Genomic DNA, 21,416 nt, shown 5'->3' on the forward strand with positions numbered 1-21,416 from the left:
AGAGGTGGAAGATATAAGCAAAGGAGGACCGATACACAAAGCGGCCATAACAAGTTGAACGGAGGAGGATGCGGAGGGGGTAGAAGGCCGAGCCAGTCCGTTTCCGCGACGAGGAGGAACAGCAAGGGATGGAGAGGAAGCGCTTCCGAAGATCTGGGCGCAATGCGAGGCGAAAGCGTGGCGGGCAGAACCAAGGCAGCGTACCCGACTAGATCGAGCGACGGAGTGGACCCAAGCAAGGGCCTGTTCCCTTCGAGTGCCTCGGGTTTTCAAGAGCAGCGGCGACATCCATCAAAACCCTTTCGACCAAGAGCAGACCCAAAGCAGAACTGGATGTTGCCGTCCCGTCGATGGCGACCGGATCGGTCGACCTCCGCTGCATGACGGGGCGTGGGCGGAAAAGAGAGCATGAACTCAGGAAGCCACAAAGCCACACCTGAAAGCTAAAAGCCGCACTCCAGGACAGTCAGCGGCGATGTTCGCTGTGGTCCACCTTTTCTTGATGGCAAACGAGCGAATCAGCCGTCCTCAGCGGCGTCAAAGGGCCCTGCAAAGAGCACAAGTCGGGTCGGGGCCTGAAAAGAGCGCCAACGCACACCTTCACAATTACCAACTCCCTCTTCGTCACCCACAAGCCAAGAGCACGGGCGAATGCCGCACCCAGAAAGTGCGTTTCCGGCCCTGTCCCGCGAGAGTGTGCGTGTTTGTGTCTGAGTGTGTGCGAGACGGGGAGAGAAAGAGAGGGAATGCCGGCTTCAGGTTTTCGCAAAAAGGGGCCACTGAAGCGAGCTGCCAGCACAAACTCCACCCAGGCCCATGGTCCAAGCAGGACCCAGGGCAGCATCGAAGGCTCGAACACCAAAAGAGAGAGGCAATCAGCGGGCCATTCTTGCTTTCGCTAGAAAGCCTCTCACATTCGGCTCTAGATGGGCGGAAATAGACGCCGCGAGGTCGCATCGTAGAGGAGCTCAGTTTCGCAGAAAGACGGAAGGCAAGAAAAGAGGCCGGAGAGAGAAAGGAAGGGAGAGCATTGTGCGCAGCTGAGACCGTACCCACACGGATCGCAGGAAGTACGGAAAGCTTAACTCGCTCGTTGGCTGTGCGTTCCATCAAGCTTTCGGCTGCAGACTCGTGGCAGTGTGACCTTTTTTTTGTTTCCGTTTCTTGTGCCTCTGTTTCTGCCGCGGCACCTTCTGTTTTTCGAATTGTGATGATTATTTTTCTTCAATAAAACGAAACCGCGGCACAGCCATGTCGAGCTATTTTGGGTCATCAACCGTCTTCTGTGTCGACAGAATCCCACGGCTCTTTTGCTGCAATCATCTAGCTTGAGCTTTTGTGGGAAGAGAGCTATGAGAGACATGAGAGCTTTACTGCAAGCACGTCTGTACACCTCTAGTCGATTCGTGAGTGTCCGGGAGTTTCGCCGCCGAGGATGAGGGGCGTTCACTAGGGTGTATCGGCTTCGGCCCTTGCCGCTCTTTTTGGCGTCCTCCTGGGTGTGGCTGGCTGACTTTTTTTTTTGCATATCTACAGTAGGGTTTTCTGCAGTCGGGGAACTTCGACCAACTAGTTGGGCGCAAAAAAGAAAAATCCGAGGCTTAAAGGCCGACAAGCTCAGCCATCGTGTCAAGCCCAGCTGCAAGAGCAGAGCGTGGTTGTGACCGACTCTCTCCACCGGAACGCTAACGTACCACAGCTCAGCATGAGTAGCCTGTATGCAGTCAGCAGCGGGGCGAAGAGGGCGGTGGTGGCGGCGGCAACCAACACCTACGCTGCAGGCCCTTTCGTGTTTCTACCGCACTAGAGCTGACGCCGACAAACAACTCGATGGCATGCCACGCGGGCTAATGCAGGCGTAGTCGTTCTGATCTCCGCTTCGAAGTAGCAAGATTGTCTCGAGACCATGATCGTCGCTCCACACACAAGTCGATTCGGGCCGCACCCCCCTTATCCAGCCCGATACGAGGGGCCACGACGGCGACACCGATTCCTTCTTTGGTCGGCAGTCTGTCGATCGCTGCCTTCAAAGCATGCAAAGCGAAGCGGCCGCCATTCTTAGAGAAGCGGCGCGATGGTCACAAAGGCAGCCACTGCACCGACTGCGTTCGCCTTACTCTCGATACTTTCCACAACTGCACGCTGGAGAGTTCTTAAAGCGGCGATACATCCGAGTGACGCTTGGTTCAGCCAAAGAGCCCTCTTATGCGAAGGCGGGATCCATGTGCTTGCTTCAGCTGGTGAGGCATTGAAAATATTAATATTGATAAAACACAAGTCGGAAGGCGGTTGTTCAAATCGGATCCTCCGAAGAGGCACGCGACCAGCAGACACCCCACGCAGGAGCCAGGAAGGTGAGACACAAGGCAAATCAAAATAAACTTCGGGGTGCGGTGCCGTTGCAATTCCTCGTGCTCGTCCACGCTAAGCGTCTGGGCTCGTTTCCGAAACAAAACGGGATTTTGACCCTTGCCTTGCATCCTGGTCGCCCCGGTCTCTCTGGAGACCACTCATTTTGACAGAGGGAGGCTGCAAGAGACGGCAGCATTCATTCACTTTCCCCATTGGGATTTTATCCATCAAAGCTTAGCGTGGGAAGCGAAGCGAAGAGTTGGGGGTTTTTTTGGCTCCAGTGCCATGAGGCTCGCTTGGCCTGCACTCGAGGGGAGGAGCGGCGGCGTCGGCGGTCGGCCAAAGAAGGCGAGGTGTCTTTTCTCTGTTTTTCATGCGGGTCTTGCTGTGTTTTGGAGTCAAATTCTGGGGTGTTGACGAGCAGTCGCACCGGCGTGAGAAGCCTTCGGCGTTCTAGCGGATCGCTTCCACCCGTCCTTGTTCAGGCATCGATCGACTCCTTCGAAGCACGAGACTGGGTTTTTGATCAGATAGTTTTTGTCTCACCGGATCGCTGAACAGGCAAGCACACAAGCAGCCTTCACACGGCGGTAGGCCCGAGGACGCGATGGTGCACTAACTAGGTGGGAGAAAAGGAGAGGTGCGGCCGATACAGCAAAGCCTGTTATTTTCGTAGTCGGTGTTTGTCTCAGATACACATTGGTGTCCGGACAGGATCTGCGGTGCATCTCGATCATGCAGCTCTTCCCTTTCGGCGTCCTTCCTTGTTCTTCTTCCTCCTTGAAGCGGTTTCCAGTCTAGTTGCGACCTCGACGGAAAGCTCGCGATAGAAGCGTCGTGCATTGGATGCAACCCATCACCTCGAGTCACGTTTTCACGAGCTGCACGGTCGATCGTGTTCCGCTGTCTAGCGCCGGCTGACGGCTGACGGCACATGAAAATCGACTTTTTGCAGAGAAGCTTTCACGAAGGTCTCCCGACGCGGACCGCTCTGCAACGACTAACGCTTGTGCACGCCCTCGACGCCCACTTGCATCCCAGCCAGGAAGCGAAGAGGCACGGGTTTGGCTACAATTTGCGAGCAGGCCCATGCCTCGCGTGGGAGTTGTGGCGTGGCGTGCAGGAGCTTCTCGGGCAGCTCGGTTCTGCGGTCGCAATTCGAGCGATATTCCTGGGATAGGTGAACTAAGAAAAGGGCACCAATAAACACGTTGAAAAATCACGGCTAAGAAAAGAGAGGCGATCGACGCTCCTGCCTATTATTGCCTATAACTATCGGTGCGACCGTAGAAAGAGGGTCTCCTCGACATCGAGCACGCACTAAGATTGAACGAGCCTGATATGGCATGGCACGTTGTGCCACCTAGCTTCTCTGATCGAGCTCGACATCTGGGTGCGCTTGACAAGATTGATGGTCCGCTGTCGGACAGACGATCAACTGATCGCCGACGCTCAGCGTAGCAGTAGCAGCAGCAGCGATCCAGTAGCAGTCGCTCACGCTTTCATTTCCGCACACAGACCATAGCGCGAACTCGTGGCGTTCGAATGCAGCGATCTTCGGAGAGAGAACAGCGGCTGCTGAACCCTTAAACAGAGTAAAGAGCTTGCAGATCGCTGCAAGTCTCGTCACCCGGGCGACCTTCGATTAAGCGAGGGACTTTGCAACCACCCCCAAAAAGATGCCCAAGGAAGACCGGCCGAACCAATTGAGGGTGTGCCTCTCTTCGTGACTGCAGCGGCGGGCTTTGGGCGGACTTTGAACGGAGATCGACAAGGCAGCTGGGCCTGGGAGCGCCACTTGAAATGAGTAACGCTTTTGGTGCACGACGAGGGGTCGGCCTCTCACCGGGAACTGGGTGCAATGTACGGTGAAAGGAGAGATACAGTCATGAGGTGTCTTGATGACTCCGCCGGTGACCGACGACAACGAGCATCAGAGCCCTCGGGAGGACTTGGAGATGGTTGTCACCGTTTGCGACGACATTGGGTCGGAGTGCGAATCTACGCTGAGAGCCATAACCCTGTTGGCTGGGCGTCCATCAGGCGCGTTGCCTTTGCGGTTGAATGGCGTTCTACAAAAGCACCAGCAATGCGGTCAGTCGAGTGACAAAGCGTGGGCCAATCGCATTGATTGTGGCAATGGCGGGGAGCACGCCGATCATGCTGCTCAGCCTGCATGCTCGTTTGACCTCGTGGCCAAATCCTGCTTGCTTTGTTACTTCTGCCCGTTTCATCTCCGATTCCGAGGCGCTTTCTTGGCCCTTTTTTTCGGCCCGACCTGCCGTTCCGAAGGCGGCGAGGCATCAGACCAGGAGGAGTTCCGCGGAATAGACTAGTTGCTGCTCGACAGCTATCTGCTGAAAGCGCAAGGAACGAGTCCGAACGCTTCTGCACGTTCGAGCGCTTCGCCCCCTAATTAGAGCAGCGTGTCGCGTGGCAAGAGCCAGAGACAGCGGCTTAGCAGTTTCGACTCTCTGCTACCGTCAGCTTCCCATTGTCATCGGTCCGTTATTGCCGAGCCAGGAAGTCGAGCCATCACAGCTCAATTCTCAGCCTCCCGTCGCCGATGCTCAAGAGCTCCAACCTTGGAAGATGGGGCACCGGATGCGACTGATACCTCATAGCAAGTCCTTAGCCGAAGGGCCATGGTCCGATTCCCGAACCAGAACTAGAGAACGAAACACGCTGCCTGCTAAGCGAAGCAAGCAATTTCAAAGAGAGGTTCGGCTCTGTGCCTCTCTCGATCTCTTGAGTCCTCAGGCTTGCAGTGGCCTCTTGTTTGGGGAGCCGAATCGGAGCTCGAATAGCGTGCGACCTTTTTGCCCTTCGTTCATCAGCACCTCGCCTAAGGACCATGTGGGGATTTGGATGACGTTGAGCACCTTTAACCGACTCGCCATTCGCTCCAGCACCGCCACCTGGCTTCATGCTCTTATCGGTTCGTGCTCTGCTGCCTGGACCCTGTTTGGAAGCCATCACGGCGTCTAAATAATCTCCACACCACCCACACCCACGCGTACACGACGCCACCAAGAGAGCAGCGCGCGATAGGTGGTCGAGACGGCGCTAAGCGAGCACCGCCTCGAGATACCCGCCTGCTGAGTAATTCCCGTCGGCAACGTTCCTCACTTCGCCACCGGCCTATGACTCCCACCGCCTTGGACGATGCTTGTCCAAGGTATGAGCCTGGTTGCAGGCCCGTCCAGGAACGCGACTTCGGGATCGGCTGTGACGCGAGAAACGCTATCCGATGCCATTACAGCACAACGCTGTCATAGCTACGGGTGTGTGAAGGTCGGCGACTTACGATGACCGCGGTGCAGAGCATGGTCCTCAGGCTGCTGCCACACTTGCTAAATCGGGTCAACTTGCCCCTCACGATGGACTCCCGGCTCAACTCGCGTCTGTCTCGCCTGCGTTGCGAGACGGTCGGAGACGCCGGCTAGACCGCCTCGTGGCGTGGGATCGTGCGAAAGTTCAGAGACATTAACTTCATCCACAAGCTGGGTGCTGACTGGGTCGGCACCAAGGCAGGGTAAGAGGTGGTCATGAAGAACCACGGCACAAGGTGAGCCCACTGCAGACACTTGTATCTGACAATCAATGCTGAAGGCATTTCCAGCTCGAAGGTTTGCGGCAGAAGAGAGGCTGCCAGAGACTGTGGCGGCCTGGGACACCAGCCACAACTCCTTTTCCGCTGGAACGTCACAAACAAACCCTGGATTCGCGGCGACTTGACTCGAGAAAGGGTTCGCATGTCGCACTTTGAAACCGTCGATCAAGCCAGTGATGCAATGGGCAGGTCGAAACTTGGATACCAAGGCCGCCTGTCTCGACTAACCGCCTTAATGGTGTCTCACATCTCTGACCGCATGTTGTCTCTGCTTGATAGACGAAGGATCACCAAAACAGCGCGATTCGCCGTGCGAGGAGTATATCGACAGCTTGCGTCAACCAGTACGTAACATTGCAACAGCGACGTACATAGCTCGCCAAATCGGCTTCGAAGCAGATGCCAAGTTCGATATCAAAGCACGATGGACCCTTTGCGGCAGAGCTGGACTTCAGATTGATAGGTAAGAGAAAGGGATTCGACTGGCACGCTGCGGCACGCTTCAGCTTCAACTTCAGCTTCAGCTTCGGAGTCCGGTCGCTTGTCGATGGCTAACGCTGAAACATTTAGTCGACACTTTCACATTCCGGCAAGAAAGAGAGCCGGCCCTCTCCGCGAGAAATCAAGTTTAGGACCAAAATTGTTTGCCCGAGGTGATATCTTGGACGACGGCACAACCAGCTTTATTGTATCTGCAGAGCAAAGCAAAGTGGAAAAGGGGAGGAGGAGTGGTAGAGAAGGGAACTTGCCAAAGCGTAATTTTGCCAAGCGAATGCGAGAGCGTGGGAAAGATTTGCTTTTGTTCTGCGACACGCAATGGGCTCCAGACCTTCCTGGCTCAGTCATGTGTTTCTTGGGTCGTCGGCATCTCGACGACAATGGTCTCTGCTTGGGTTTGGTAGAAAGCAGACAGACCGGGGGCCTTGCCAGACTAGCTTTGATATGGTCATTCGCAGCCAACGACCATCTCGAGGGAGAGTTCGAAGCTCGGAGCTGGCTCTTGCACGGCACAGTTGGTTTTGGGGTCAGCGTGGGGAGCACAGCCTTCGTAGCTCTAATTTCATCATGGTGCACATCGAACTTGAGTCAAAGGTGTCGGCCGACATGATCCCAATTTGTGGTTACCTAGCCACGTGCGGGGAACCGTCTGTACTTCGCTTGCACTGCTCCATGTGCATGCAACATCAGCAAGAAGTTCGGTCGTGCGGGGTGGGCGTGAAGAGGCCCAGGTGTGCGGCCTGGCTTGCGCCTTTTGCCGGACTCTGCACCGATGAATGTTGTTGCATCTCGGATCAACGACTGCGCCACCACCAGATCTGAGCAGAGAAAGATGTTGAAATGTCAGTTGCAGTTGCTGCAGTCGCAGATCTTTAGCTGCTGCAGCAAAACATCTCGCGATCTCGGCTTTCGCAGCTGCGATTTTCACAAGTAAGGCTGCCGCACGAGACAGCGCTGTTTTTCTCAGGCCAAATTGGCTCAAGACCGCTGCAAAGTCGAAGCTTCAGCCCCGCACCAAGTCGAAAAAAGCTTGGTAAGTTAGAACAAGGCGCCAACGTCTCTGCGTGATGTTTGGCGCGCAGGCAGGCAGCCAGGGTCCACATCGATTGATCGTCGCCTTGGTCCACACTCGAGAGACTGTCAACTGACAAACACATTGCTGCTCGACGAGTGGATTACGACTGCATGCTCTTCACCACGACGACACACACACACACACTACGGCTTTTCCTGAACGTCTCGAAGGCTCTTCCTCTCTTGCAAAGCTCCTCGTCTCGCATCGAGTAGCCCACGACGTGCTTTCGTGGCTAGCAGCAGCAAGGCAACTCCTTCCCCGACACAAAAACTCGTCGCTGAACACATCAGACGGTCTTGTTGCAACTTGTACTAGGCATTCTGACGTCTGGCTGGCAGCTTCTTCGCGCGGCGAGGCTACACAAGGCAACTGAGCTGGACAACCCTTTGCACCTTCGGGCCTCACAACGATCTTCCATCCGATGCAGCGATTCTGTTTCTCGCCGGCTCGAAGCTGAGCGTGGAACACCATTCGTTCTCGATTCGACTCGACGGTGTCAATCTTGATCTTTGAATGGAGAGCTACAGTACGCGTCGCAGGCCTTGCTAGCCTAGCTCAAAGTTCCACCGATCACCCATTGCCATTCATACGCAGACATGGGCATCATCACATTTGTCACGCCTCCGGGGCGGCCTTCTGTCCTAAGGGCCAACACCGTTCAAGAGGCCAGAGCTCAGCATACCGACACAGCAGCAACGCAAGTGACCAATGCCTCGGTGAACGCAATCCGACACACGGACAGCGAACCCACACATGCACAGGATGTCGAGCAGCCGGTGGAGTATCGACCACTCATCTTTCAAAAGCGCATTCTGCCACAATTGACAACTTCGCCCGAGCCAGCAGTGGAATCATTCGATCTTCCGCCATCGCGCACGTCTCTCGATGGGACCAGCTCACAATCTGTGCACGCCGGCGACTCCAAAAGGCCTTCGCTCCTCTCCACCGCCATCTCTGCCAACCCACCTCGCAGCGCCTCCACCACCAATCTTGGCATTCTTCGCAGGGCAGAGTCAGTGAATACACGAACGAGCTTAGATGGAGTCTCAAGGCCAACAGGCGACGCATCAGATGCCACTACTTTGGCATCTCGACCACGACTGCATTTCATCGAGCCAAACAAGCAACCTGTTTCGAACGTCTCTGCTCGACCTGACACGACGGTTGATATGAGCAACATGGACGATGGCAATGAAACAACATCACAAAGTACTATTGCCCCGGCTCCAGCAGCAACAACAGCACCAGCAACACCAGCGACGCAACATGCGGTAGAGACCGAGCCTGTCCCAAGAAAGCGTAGTCTGGTCATCCAAGAGCACGCCGACGTTATCGAACGCGCAGCAGAGCGCGCTGCTAGACAAGCAAATCATCTCAGCTCCCAAGCTCTCGAGCAACATGCCCGCACAAGCGCCCCAGCCAGGCCGCGCCAACACAGCTCATCTTCAGCCGGCGACGAGACCGCCTCGGCGCGGTCCAGCTGGGCTCTGCGCAGCAGTTCTCGTGGGTCTAGCATCGCAACTTCGCCCAGCGTCGTCTCTGACGACAACACGCAACCGTCGCCCAAGCTTGAGTCCTCCAAGCCTTCGGAACCACCAGCTATCGTGCCCATCTTTAGCAATGCGACTGAAAGCGACCGAGTCGATGCAGCACGCCTACAGCCTGCACCGGTGAATCCTCCCCGCAAGCTCACCTTTATCAGTCCGGCTCCGTCAAAGAGGAGAAGATCCCCGGAGACGAAAGTCGCTTCACCAGTTCGCCGCGAAATTGGCCGAGATGTAGCTCCTTCTTCTTCGAGGAATGCGGGTACTGTCAGTGACGCAGATGGACACGCCCCTGGCGATGCCTCTCGCAGGGTTCTCGCCTTTGCTGCTTGCCCAAGGCCTCAACGCGCTGCTCGGCTCTCTCCCGCCCACGCCACGAGGAAGCCCAAGAGCAAGCTCTCGGCAAGCCCAGCTCCGCAGAAACTCGCATATCCGCAACGACTTCGCGGTATTCGCGGCAGCGATCCCATCCGGTCACCTGCACCGGACAAGGCTCGCATTCCCTCCGCGCAAGCGTCCAAGTGGAGACAGCATCTCGAGGACGTCTCGTCCGAGGGCTCGGGGTACAGCGAGGATGAGGAGGATGGCGACTCGGATCTGGAAGACGATGACGACGACGACGACAATGACGCTCTCAGTGGCTCAAATCCATCCGAAAATCAAAGTCTGTCGGATTCGTTGTTAAGCAAGAGCGAGGATAGTGCGAGTCTACAACAAGATGAAGCTTCGTCTTCCCTTCCGGACTCGCTGGAGGAGCTGCGCGAGGAAGCCGTAGAGGACAGAGAGCAGGTGAACAGACCGTCTAGCAGGAACGCGCAGGTTGGAAAATCGACGGATCGGCTTCAAGCCACCACTCTGCTCAGCGATTCCGAGCCAGGATCCAGCCGTCAGGCATCATCAAGGCGCTCGAGTGGGGCGCGAGCCGATCAACATCTTGCCGCTGCGCGAACGTCCTTTGCGGGCCAGACGTCGCCGCCCAGGCTGACACATCCATCCCGATCCACGCAAACCTCTCCGCTGTCCGGTCTGCCCGGCCGTTCGTTGCGCAAGCTCAAGCCCAAGGATTCGTTTTCGCATCCCATGTGTTTCCTTCCGGACGCCTTTGAGGACTCTGCGCCCCCGACGCCGACAGAGCCGGACTCGGACGCGTACGAGTCGTCGCACCGCGCAAACCTGCTTCCTGGGTGGCTGTCCGAGGGCGGCAGTGCGGCGAGCTCGCGTCGAGCCAGTTGGCAGCAGCCGCCGCCGCCTGCCAGCCCTCATGGGCACGGTGAACGACACGAGGAGCTGGCGGTGCCTATCACGCTGCCGCCGTTCCGACGCACACGCGAACGGACAGCGCAGCAGGGTGTGATGAGCGATGGTGAGCAGAGGAGCCGGTCTCTAGGCGGAAACGCGGCTTTCATCCGCGAGTCGGCTGGATTTAGACGAGGTGACGAGCCGCTGGAGCAGAAGCCGGGTGGTGGTACGTCGCCTCGTGCGTCGCAGGGGCTTCATCCGCTTGGAATCAGTGTGCCTCTGCAAGGGCGGCCGTCGCAGCCAGTGTCGTGGCGGCATGTGTCGAGTCAACACGTGGGTGCCGGTTCTGCGGCTGGAGGCGTCGCGGCGTTCCGCCGGGCGAGCCATTCGATGGAGCCGAGGAAGTTTAGCTCGGCTGTCACGAGTCCGGTTGGGTCGTATTCGCACGCGTATGCGGGTGGCAGGATTGCACAGGAGCGGCCGGTGCGCCCGGCGGCGGGCAAGCAGAGGGCGGTCTCGACGTCAAGTCATATTCGCAGTCGGCCCTCGGTCGCGCCCAGCATGCATGACGACGTCGTGGTCGCCACGTCTCCGCCGAGAGACGACGCGAGTCGGCTGCTCAAGCATCATCTGGCGCACTCGCCGAGGAGTGGCGGGGCGGCGGACGCGCAGCAGCGCGGTGGTGTTTCGGGCAGCACAACGCCAGGGTGGATGTCCGACGGGCAGGTGGCCAGTCAGACCGCCAGTCGCTACTGGACCGAGCGGTTGGCGTCGCTGGCGCAGGCCGTGTCCGAGGAGCTGGCCATTGTCGGCGGGGCCGTGTTGGGCAAGGATTGGGCGGACGAGGTAGGCGAGCATCGGCGCGCTCAGAGTGTGCCGCTTGAGGCTGCGGTTGGTGGAGAGAGGGATGAGGGGGTGGCGCAGCAGGATGTCACAGTGGAGCCGTGGTCGAGACCCAGCTAGGTCGGTGTGCGTGTGCCTATCAGACCGGCAGCAGCGGAAGCGCGCAGTGCTCGTTGCGACATTCAGATGCAACGCAAGGGTGGCGGATGCGTAAGGAGGAGAAGGCAGTCAGTTCAGTTTGCGAAGCGGCTCATTTGCACGGTCGGGTCGTGTGAGGTTGGGCGAGGATTGTATGGATTGCAATGCACGTCGTGTTTTTCATCTTTCGTCGCACATGGATGTGCAAGTGAGGATTGTGAAAGAGGCCTAGACGCTCACTCGGTGCCCGTCGACCATCAACGCGCCTACGACGCGCTCGTCCTCCTCGATGTGAATCCCCAGCTTCTGCGCCAGCGTTTCCCTGTGCACCTCCTCCACGAGGACCACCTCGAACTCGCTCTCATCCACGTCCCTCACCCTTCTCTGGAACACGTTTGCAAAGTGGGCTTTGTACGCTTCGGCGATACTGCCCACCTTCTCGTCCTTGTCCTTGTCCGCATCCCTGCCCTCTGGAGTGGGAGGGTTGTACTTGGCGAACGGGCCGTGCGGATCCAGGCGGTCTTGCAGACAGGTCATGTTGCGGCCCACGATGCCACATGCGACGATGTGCTTGAACCCGCGCATGGCGCGCTGCTCGACGTTGAGCGCAAAGCCGTGGCTCGACACGCGGTGGCGCACCTGGATGCCGATGCTCGCGATCTTGTGGTACTCGTCCGCCCATACGCCCGTGTGGTCGTCCGGCGGCGGCACCGTCTCGATGCCCCGACTGGCGAGCAGCGAGATGAGCGAGTCCTGAATCCTGTCCACGTAGCAACGACTGGCGAGGTTCATGCTGGCGAGGTTGAGGATCGGATACCCGACCAGCTGTCCCGGTCCATGGTACGTGATCTGGCCACCGCGTTTGGTCAGATGGTACTCGGCCCCGAGCGAGCGCAGGTGTGTGGACACAAGTTCGTTTTCGGCATCGTGACGCCGTCCCTCGGTGTACACGGGTCGATGCTGCAGCAGAAGCAGCGTATCCTGCTCGGCTTGTGCGCGGAGCTCGCGTTCCGATGCCGAAGGCGAGACAGTGGAGAGGCCAGCCAGAGTGGACGCTGACTTGGAAGAGGTGTCTGCAAGCGCGCGCAGGGCCGCCCGTGCATCCGACCGCTGTTTAACCAGGTGTTCTTGCAGCGCCAGCCCCAGGGTGTAAGGTACAAAGCCAGGAATGTATATCGTGCGGACCGGCTCGAGGTGCGTGTAGTCGCCCTTGGATGCGGACGCTAAGTCGCAGCTCGCGCCTGGGTCGTTAGCCATTGTCGCAGCTGAGGTGGAAAAGGCACGTGCCAAGCCCACGCTCGCGCCCGTCGTAGGGGGGGTCGACGCCTTCGTATACCGCTTGATCGAACGGGGCACAGCCGTCGATCTCGCAGCCGATCGCCCCATATGCTCTTGTGTCAGTGCATCGCTCGTGTCGCGCTTGACAGGCTCACTGTTCGAACGAAGCTGTTTACCTTTAGCACGCACCTCGAGCCCCCATCGGTGAGGCGACAGAGATGGCTGTACCGAGAAGAGGCGTGCTCTTGATTCCGGCATCAGCCGTTTGTGGTACGGCGAGTCCTGTCTTTCCTCTTTGGTCCCAAGCAGCTCATCCTGCGCCGCAAAGATGGCAGACTTTACTTGGCTTCGAACAGCCTCTTCCGTCAGCGCTCTTTCCGGCTCGTCTTTCGCTTGAGTGTTCCTGTACACCGACAACCAGTCGGGAACGACTCGTTCCTGCTCGAAATTTTCGAACTCGGCAGCACACGCTCGGTTGAGAACGCGGACGAGGTACTGTGTCTGACGGAGTGCCGTGGCAGGTTGAGCGCTGAAGATGGACGTCTCGCCCATCAAAGACTGGTCTCGAATGCCGCGGAGAATAGCCTGTGCTTGCGCGTCGCTGGTGTCGCGTGCCACGCTCTGGAGTGTCGCTTCTAGATTGAGCTTGCTGCTAGAGACGGTGACTTCACCTGGATCAGCTGTGAAAGCGCCGTAGTGACCTTGTGCGATGAGAGGGTTGACAACAAGCGTATACGTGCTTTTGGATGGGACAATCCTCCAGCGTTCAAAGAGGTTGAGCACGACAACAGCGGCGGGATAATCGCGTTCCGCCATGGCAGACATGAGGGCGGCATTCAGTGTGCCGCGACTTCTGCACGATGCCAGATCCTCTTGTGAAAGACGCACTTTGGCCTCGCCCACGTGAACCAGAGAGCGAATGAGCGATCGCACAGGCGGCAGCGCGTCAGATCCGTCCTTGATCTGTAGATTTGTGCGTGCGACTGCATACGCAGCAGCAGCAGCTTCCCTAGCGTCAGCCGCAGCTTTGCGGAAACGGAAAAGAGCTCGAAGCAGCTTCGGATCTTCCAGCGCGCGGTCCCCTATAAAGCCACCCAGTTCATGAATGAGAGCGGCACCGCCATCGACGTTGCCCACCCTCGCCTCAAAGTCGATGACAAAGGCGACAACCGAGCTCTCTATGGGTACGTGATCGTCGATCATGAACTGCACAGCAGCGCGGATCTCGGCCATGATCCTTCTGATCCGGTCTCGCGAGGGTTTGCGAATCTCGGCCTTTCTGCGGATGCCGGCCATATACGCGAGATATGGCTCAGACTGAATATTCGGGTGAGGCGTTTGCGAATGTCGAGATGCCATCCTGTATCGTTGCAGCCACTTTTGAGCGCCGACCAGATCGCCCGCATCGACTCGAGACTTGATCAATGCCTGCCAAATCAAGACATTCTGGCCCCATCCTGTGAGGTCGATGTGCTCGTCGTCGTGAAATACTGAGCTATGCGGCCCACCATTGACTCTCTGCGCTTTTGCCCAACAAGCTAGCAGCTTCTCCCCTCGTTCTGGGCTTCTAGCACAACCAAACGTGCTGATGAAGGAGGAAAGGGCACGGTGATTGATGCGTCTGAGACAAGCTGCCTGGTCGGTTGCTGTGGGAGGGACCAGGTGACCCAGCGCAGAATCGGCCGCCTGATACAGCTGATCAGGACTGAGGTAACCCGCCCAAGTGGACAGCATGGCCGAGATCATCTTCGCTGTAGGAGATGCGTTGCGTTCAAGGCCAACGTCGTAGATGGCAGCCATGGCGTACATGCACTGTATTGGGATGGGGAGCGACTTGGCTGGGATGGAAGGGTCCAGGCGAGCGGGTCTCCACAACTCGCCATTTGCAGAGTCGGAAGGGATGGGAGCAGGGCGAGTAGTGGAATGCTTCTTGCATTGAATGCGCAAGGCGACGACAAAGTCTTGCAGCTGCTCCGAGGTGAAAGGCGTGCGGGTTGGATTGGCGACATCCTCGACAAAGGCAGCCATGGCGGAGAGGATGCGATTAAGGCGGATGAAACGGACAATCATGTACGCTCTGTTGGCAATTTTCTTGCTGCTGTACGCTTGATCGGGCTGAAAGCTGGTACTAGCTACGGTCGACTTTGACGTCTTGGTGGGAACAGTCGCTGCTGTCTGAGACTGTTGCCGGTGATGGGCATATTTGGTGTCCGTGTCGCTCTTTGACTTCTGTGGTGCGGGTGAGAGCAACGCTGAATGAGCGAAAGTAGGCCTCAATGCCTCGTTGATGAGATCTTGAAATGGTGCGAACGGTGAAGGTGGCTCGTCGGCATGGGTAGCAAGGTATCGTGATTGGGACAGCCTCGTGTGGTGCAGCAAGGTTGAGCGCGTGACTGAGCTGCTTGGACCTGCAACAGCCGCACCTACCCTGCTGAGGGCAAGATGATGTCCCCTCATTGCGAGACCTTTGCTGCACTACGGAGCGTAGAGGCAGACGCAGAACAATGAAAGGATGGTGGAAGAAGAATGACAAGCAGAGCAGGGAAACCAACAAAATCCGAAGCTGAGCCAGCCTTTCAAGACGCCGCAACCCCAAGTCTGGGCTATCTCGGACGGTAAGAAGAAACCCTCGAAAATAAAATGGACTAAAAATTTCCATTTTCTAGCAGAAATGCGCTGTAAAAGAGTTTCACGTCGGAAAGGGCCTTTCGTTGTTGCTGTCTGTGCGCACTTGGATCTCTCCCACCATATCTCTCATATACACATACATCCATCACAGCAATGGATTCAAACAGCTTGTCAAACAGACTCGGTCCTCAAGTAGGAGGAGGAGGAGGCGGACGCGGTGGTCGAGGCGGTGGCCGCGGTGGCAGAGGACGAGGAGGTGGTGGTGGTGGCGGTGGCGGTGGTGGACGAGGTAGAGGCAAGGGCGGTCGAGGTGGTGCAGCAGCTGCCTCGACGCAGCAGCTGCCAGCATCAACTGCTGCCAGCAGTGCTGTCGCTACTCCCGACGATACTCCCGCTGCTTCTGGCACCAGCACACCCACTTGGGCGCCCAAGGCTATCGCTCCCGGCACCGACGCTGCTGTCTACTTGACCGAGAACAAGTTCGCCGACCTCAAGGGACACATTGACGACCGTCTGCTTTCCGCCATCCCGTTCCCCACCATGTCGGCTGTTCAGGCTGCTACACTTTCCACTGCTCTTGAAGACAAGGATGTCCTCGCACAGGCGAAGACGGGAACCGGCAAGACACTCGCCTTCCTCATCCCTTCGATCCAAAAGCTCTGCGCTCTGCCTAAACCGCCACCTCAGACGTCTATCTCTGTGCTCGTACTCTCACCTACCCGCGAGCTGGCGCTACAGATCGAGAAGGAGGCTCAGATGCTGCTCGCCAACCTTGAAGGCTCGTTTTCCGTACAGCACGTCGTAGGTGGAACGAACATCGGCGCCGAACGCAAGCGTCTTCAGCGCGATCGTAAAGACTTGCTCATCGCTACACCCGGTCGTCTGCTCGATCATCTCACCAGCGATGCTCCAGGCTTGGATCTGCGCAAAGCGTGCCAGAACCTCAAAGTGCTTGTCCTCGACGAGGCCGATCGCATGCTCGACATGGGATTCCGCAACGAGCTGGAAAAGATCCTCAAGATGCTTCCCGACCCGGTTGCTAGCCAGAGACAGTCGCTCTTCTTCTCGGCTACGATTCCTTCATTTGTTCATGATGTGGCCAAGCTGCGTCCCAACCACGCTTTCATCTCGACGCTCACGGAGCAAGATACCAACACGCACGAGCACGTCCCGCAAGAGTCGCTGATCTGTTCGTTGCGTGACTGCCTTCCGCGCGCGCTCCAGGTGGTGCTGTCCGAAGCGATTCGTTACCCGACCAACCACAAGATTCTGGTGTTCCTGCCTACGGCCAGGTCGACCTCTTTGGCCGCCGCCGTGTTTACGCAGCTGCGCAACCAGCGCGGATCAGCGTTTGCTAAACTGGGACCCATCTTTGAGATCCACTCGCGCAAGTCGCAGGCTGTCCGAACAAAGACCATGGAGACGTTCCAGACGAGCGCTTCGGGTATCCTGTTCTCCTCGGACGTCACGGCTCGTGGCATCGACATCCCCGGTATTTCGCTCGTCCTCCAACTCGGTCTGCCCAGCAGTCTCGAGCAGTACATCCACCGTCTCGGACGTACCGCCCGCGCAGGCAAACAGGGGCGCGGCGTGCTCATCCTCGCCGACTTTGAAGCTTTCTTCCTCAACCAGGCCGACGTCAAGAAGCTGCCCATCACCAAGCTGGACGTCGCCCCCATTGAAGCCGAAGCGGGCGTCGCACTCAACGAGGTCACCCGCAACGTCGATGCTGTCATGCAGGCCATCGACCCCACTACGCGCAGCCAGGCGTACCAGGCCCATCTGGGCTTCTACAAATCGTACCTCAAACAGCTCAGGTGGAAGCCCGAGGAGTTGATTGCGTCGACAAACGAATACGCTAGGGACATTTTGCAGTGGCCTGCAAGTCAGGATGGCGTTTGGGTCGGACCGCCGCTGCTGCAAAAGACGGTCTCGATGATGGGCCTCAAGGGTAAACCGGGCTTGAATGTTGTCAGAGAGCTGCCGGGTAAGTCGGGAGGCGGCGGTGGTGGCGGCGGAAGGAACGGTGGTGGCGGTGGCGGTATGAAGAGACAAGGTCAGGCTCAGGGTGGGCGCCACCCTAACAAGCGATAGATCAGATACTTTTCTAGACATACCGGTGCGAGAATACTGTAGGACTACTTTTTTGCCTCTTTTCTCTCGAGGCGATGTGATGTTTGCTGGGTTGATTTGGAGATACTTGTAGCATGGTAATTAGACGAATCCATTATGCCCGAGAAGCGACCTCTACCTTCATTTGACGTGTAACGATGTGGGACGAGTGCGGTTGCACTTCTGCGCGATCAACGGTCATGCTCCCCGGGCATTGCAGATCCGAGGCTCGAATGACTAGTCGGACCATTTGGATGGACCGACGTCCGCCACGGGCGGCATTGTTGGCACCACAGCCTTGGTATCCACGATTTTGTCTTCTTCCCAGATGGCGTAAACTGCTGATGGGGAAAGGCTGCAATTAAGCTAGTGACGACTAACACTGAGTGACCGCGACCTCTTTTCATTTGTGGTCCGTCGTGGGAGGGTTAGGGTGGTTGTATCGTGGGAGATCCACGTTTGCTCTATTCTTTTGAACGAATCGGTTGCCACACAATGCTGAGTGATGCCACAAAATGAGGCGAGATGAAGTGCAGTGGGGAAGTGTGCTGATGAAGTGTCTGCGCGCGGTTGATCGACTCCTGGTGGTCTGCCGACGACCGAAAGGGCCCAAAGGAGATATATATCCACCCCTCTCTCAAAATCCTTCCTGTCACACAGCAACACCTCTTGCCCTCAACATCTCTGTCGTGAGTACGCTTCCCCGCTACAGTCACCCCACGACGATCCATGGCCACTCACACTCCTCACTCCACTCAGCGCTCCAGGAAACATGCAACTGCGCACTTCGCTCCTCAGCCTCGTCGCCCTCTCCCTTGTCATGGCGAGTTCGGCCTCTGCCTCGGTCGCTGGCAGCGGAGGACCGCGGGATGACAGCGCGCACAAGTTCAGCAAGCGCGAGCCTACGCCTGGCCACCACACGCACACGCACTACCACGCGCCTAGCAGCGGAGGCGGAGGCGGGCTGATGGGGAGCAGCGGCGGCTCGATGCTGCGCAACGTGGCCGGCGGTACACTGCTCGCCGGTGGAGCTGCCTTTGCGGCTACGGGCGGGAGCATCGCTGCCCACAACCTGTTCGACGACCACCACGACGATGATCACAGGGAGCGCGGCGAGCGCGGCGAAAGCGGAAGCGGAAGCGGTGGAGCAGGTGGAAGCGTTGGAAGGGGAGGAGAGTACCCGCTGCAGATGGCTCCTCAACAGCAGGTGGTGGGTACAGTGTACCCGCAACAGCAGAAGGCGCAGAGCGGGGCCGCTCGTCCCGTCGGCATCATGATGTCCGATGGTAATGTTTTGCCCGTGTCTGCCGCGGCACAGGTGGCTCCTCAGTACACTCAGAATGCTCCCGCCGCCAGCAGCGGCGGCTTCGCTTTCCCCAACCAGAAGTGAGCGCGCCCTACTTCTTGGGCGATCCATAGTCGCCTGCACCCGCTTGGCCCTTAATCACTCTGCCTTGTCTTACCCACACACGCGTCAATCTCACTTCTGCTTTGTCGTCTCCTGCACGATCCATAGATTAAAATGTTCGAGGGATTATTACGTTGTTCTTCGTTTGCTTCGCATGCTGACACTAAAACTTGAGCCTGACCCCGCTGACCGTCAGCGCTCTCGCCAACGCACAGCACGCGCTTGTATACACCAACACGATGAGCAGCGCCATCGAGTCGCTCGTATACATCGTCCTGACCGTGACGTTCACCAGCCCTGTCAACAGGTTCGCTGCCAGAAACACGGTCAGCGAGTGCCTGTTGAGATCCTCGAAGACTGTGGGCGTAAGTGGGTCTTGGCCTGCGCCTCCCGCGCCTCCTGTCTTCTCGACGGGCTGGAGCACCCACATGTACACCACCACATACCCCAGCAGGAATGACGTATTGAACGCGACCACCCACAGCACATACATCACATTCGCCAGCCTGCGACTCGCGCGCAACCCCACCCCCCACCCAACCGCATACGCCAACCACCATACAATCGACAGGCTCGCCAACACCATGGCCAGCTTGGCGGTCTTCGGCGTCGCCCTTCCCCGCCGCAGTCTGCGGTACGCAAAGTACGGATCCAGCGGCAGCACATAGTGGCCGAGATCCAAGCCGATATAGAAAATGGCGAGGTAGCCGACCATGCTTGTGAGGCCCTCCTTGTTCTGCGTCCAGAGCGAGGTGCGTTGGAGGTCGTCGGAAAGCGCCCATGCTTGCCACGGTGTGGCGGCGAGCAGCGCCTGGTGCACCAGCGTGAGCGCCACGCCCAGCACGCTGTACCGAATGTAGCGCGCAAAGGGCCTCGACAGCGTCGCTGCAAACGGCAGCAGCGCGAGGGTGAAGAAGAAGTTCCAGTGCACGCCATACTCGCTCACGTGCTCCGGGTACTCGACACCCTTGACCATAACCACGCGCACCGAGCCCAGTGCGAGCAGCGGGAGGCTCTTCCGTAGATCGGCAACTGCCTGCTGCTTGAGCGGCCGGAATCTGTTCCGCGGGCTCTTGAGGAAGGGCAACGCCGAAATCATGCCCAGCGAAAACACAAACGACCCTACGCCCATGTCCATCCAGCTCGTCCCCCACGATTCGCACTTTGCCAGAAAACGCGGGAACACAGGAAAGTCGACGGCGAGGATCGAGATAACCGTGACGAGCATCATGTGCGCGCGGTACACGGTGAGAAACGGTTGCGGTCGCACAAACATGTTTCGATCCGCCGGCCTCGCTGCTCCGCTGCCCACGGTCGATCTCGCTGCTGCCAAGCTTGCGTCATGCGTAGAACTGCTGCCGCCTTCTGAAGGTGACTTCCCTTTCCCCCATGGATCGACCACACTTCGCGCGAGCGGAGACAGCATCGCAGACGACGTCGACACTGCCGACTGCGCATCCGAGCCATCGCGGGAGTGCAGCAGCTGCATGGGTGCTGTCTTGAGCGCGACCAGCTCGCTCGATCGGCGAGTAGGCGACGGGAAGGAGGACGACGTAGGCGCCATGTCTGGTGACAATAGTGAGGACGCTGATCCCAGTAGCGGGCTCTGCGGGGCAGTGCTCATCGAGGTGTCGATGGAAAGGTCGGCGTCTGAGCGCGAGGAACATCCGGGACCGTCGTAGAAGTTGGGTGGTGCAGCCGCTGCGTGTGCTGCATCCGCCGCCGAGTCGATGGATACGCGGAACGGTAGCTCTGCCTCAGCCGAGGCTGTCTTTGGCGGCGAGAGTGGCGCGTTGGCTAGATTGCTTCCGCGGTTGTCGGCGAGATCGTCGTCATTGTCGTCGTCCTCGTCCTCGTCCTCCGAGTACTTCTTTGACCAGTGGCGTTTCTGCTGTTTGTCCGAGGACGGTGATTTGACCCACAATGGCGGGCCTGTCCGGACCAGAAACACGAGCACAGCAATCAACGCGCCATCTGTCGCCAAAAGATATGGGGCGAACACCGTGTGCGCGCACACAGCCGGTACGATGAGGATGAGATACTCGAGCTGCTGATCCGACAGCTTCGCCAGCACCGTCAAAGCCCCCGTTAAGACCGGATTCCCCAGCTCTCTCGGCTGCCTTCGGTGCTGCGCTGCAACAAATCGGATACGTTTCGCACGAAGCACGGCCCAAATCGCATACGTCAAGATCATGACAAGTCCGAGCGTGTTGACGGTATGGATCGAGCTGCCGGTTTGGTCGGCAATCCATGCTTCTTTGAGCTCTTTGTATGACGAGCCATCTGTGGCGTATGTTGAGGGAGTGAGTTTCGGTATTGAGGGTGACGATGATGGCTGGTGGTGCTGCTGTTGATGCTGGGCGTGATGGCGGTGAACGGCGTCGACGGCGGCAAGAGGCTGTTCGATGCCTCGTGCGCCGATGAGGCGATCCATTTTGTTTTAGACAGTCGACTTCGAGCCGATGTGCGCAGTTGTATGTCAGAGCATTGTGTTGGCCTTGACCAGAGGTTGCTGCTGGTGTGTGATGGCGGTGGTTGCGAAGAACAAGAAAGAGCATTCCACCTTGAACTTTCTTTGGCCATTTTTGACAGGCGTTTGGCGGGCACGGTCCCTCCACATTGTGATTCATGCGCTCTCGTTTGTGTAACTCGGCCGTGCCAAGCAGTGCCACCCTCCTATTCCCAGCA

The 21,416-nt window shown here is 58.0% G+C and overlaps 5 protein-coding genes across 5 annotated transcripts; 3 read left to right on the forward strand and 2 right to left on the reverse strand.

The window, feature by feature from the left end:
- Positions 1-8,134: 8,134 nt before the first annotated feature.
- EX895_004692 (uncharacterized protein) lies at positions 8,135-11,284 on the forward strand (the record flags this gene model as incomplete). The annotated part of the gene is made up of 1 exon (XM_029885286.1): positions 8,135-11,284. One exon carries the CDS (start codon positions 8,135-8,137, stop codon positions 11,282-11,284), a length of 3,150 nt encoding a protein of 1,049 aa, XP_029738528.1.
- A 246-nt stretch (positions 11,285-11,530) lies between these two features.
- On the reverse strand, positions 11,531-15,037 carry EX895_004693 (uncharacterized protein; the record flags this gene model as incomplete). The annotated part of the gene is made up of 1 exon (XM_029885287.1): positions 11,531-15,037. One exon carries the CDS (start codon positions 15,035-15,037, stop codon positions 11,531-11,533), a length of 3,507 nt encoding a protein of 1,168 aa, XP_029738529.1.
- A 324-nt stretch (positions 15,038-15,361) lies between these two features.
- EX895_004694 (uncharacterized protein) lies at positions 15,362-17,302 on the forward strand (the record flags this gene model as incomplete). Its single annotated transcript, XM_029885288.1, has 1 exon — positions 15,362-17,302. The coding sequence occupies one exon, from the start codon at positions 15,362-15,364 to the stop codon at positions 17,300-17,302; it is 1,941 nt and encodes a 646-aa protein (XP_029738530.1).
- A 790-nt stretch (positions 17,303-18,092) lies between these two features.
- EX895_004695 (uncharacterized protein) lies at positions 18,093-18,710 on the forward strand (the record flags this gene model as incomplete). The annotated part of the gene is made up of 1 exon (XM_029885289.1): positions 18,093-18,710. One exon carries the CDS (start codon positions 18,093-18,095, stop codon positions 18,708-18,710), a length of 618 nt encoding a protein of 205 aa, XP_029738531.1.
- A 181-nt stretch (positions 18,711-18,891) lies between these two features.
- On the reverse strand, positions 18,892-21,162 carry EX895_004696 (uncharacterized protein; the record flags this gene model as incomplete). The annotated part of the gene is made up of 1 exon (XM_029885290.1): positions 18,892-21,162. One exon carries the CDS (start codon positions 21,160-21,162, stop codon positions 18,892-18,894), a length of 2,271 nt encoding a protein of 756 aa, XP_029738532.1.
- Positions 21,163-21,416: the final 254 nt, after the last annotated feature.

This window comes from Sporisorium graminicola, chromosome SGRAM_4, assembly GCF_005498985.1.
Source record: "Sporisorium graminicola strain CBS 10092 chromosome SGRAM_4, whole genome shotgun sequence".
In the NCBI taxonomy this organism is placed as follows: Eukaryota; Fungi; Basidiomycota; class Ustilaginomycetes; order Ustilaginales; family Ustilaginaceae; genus Sporisorium; species Sporisorium graminicola.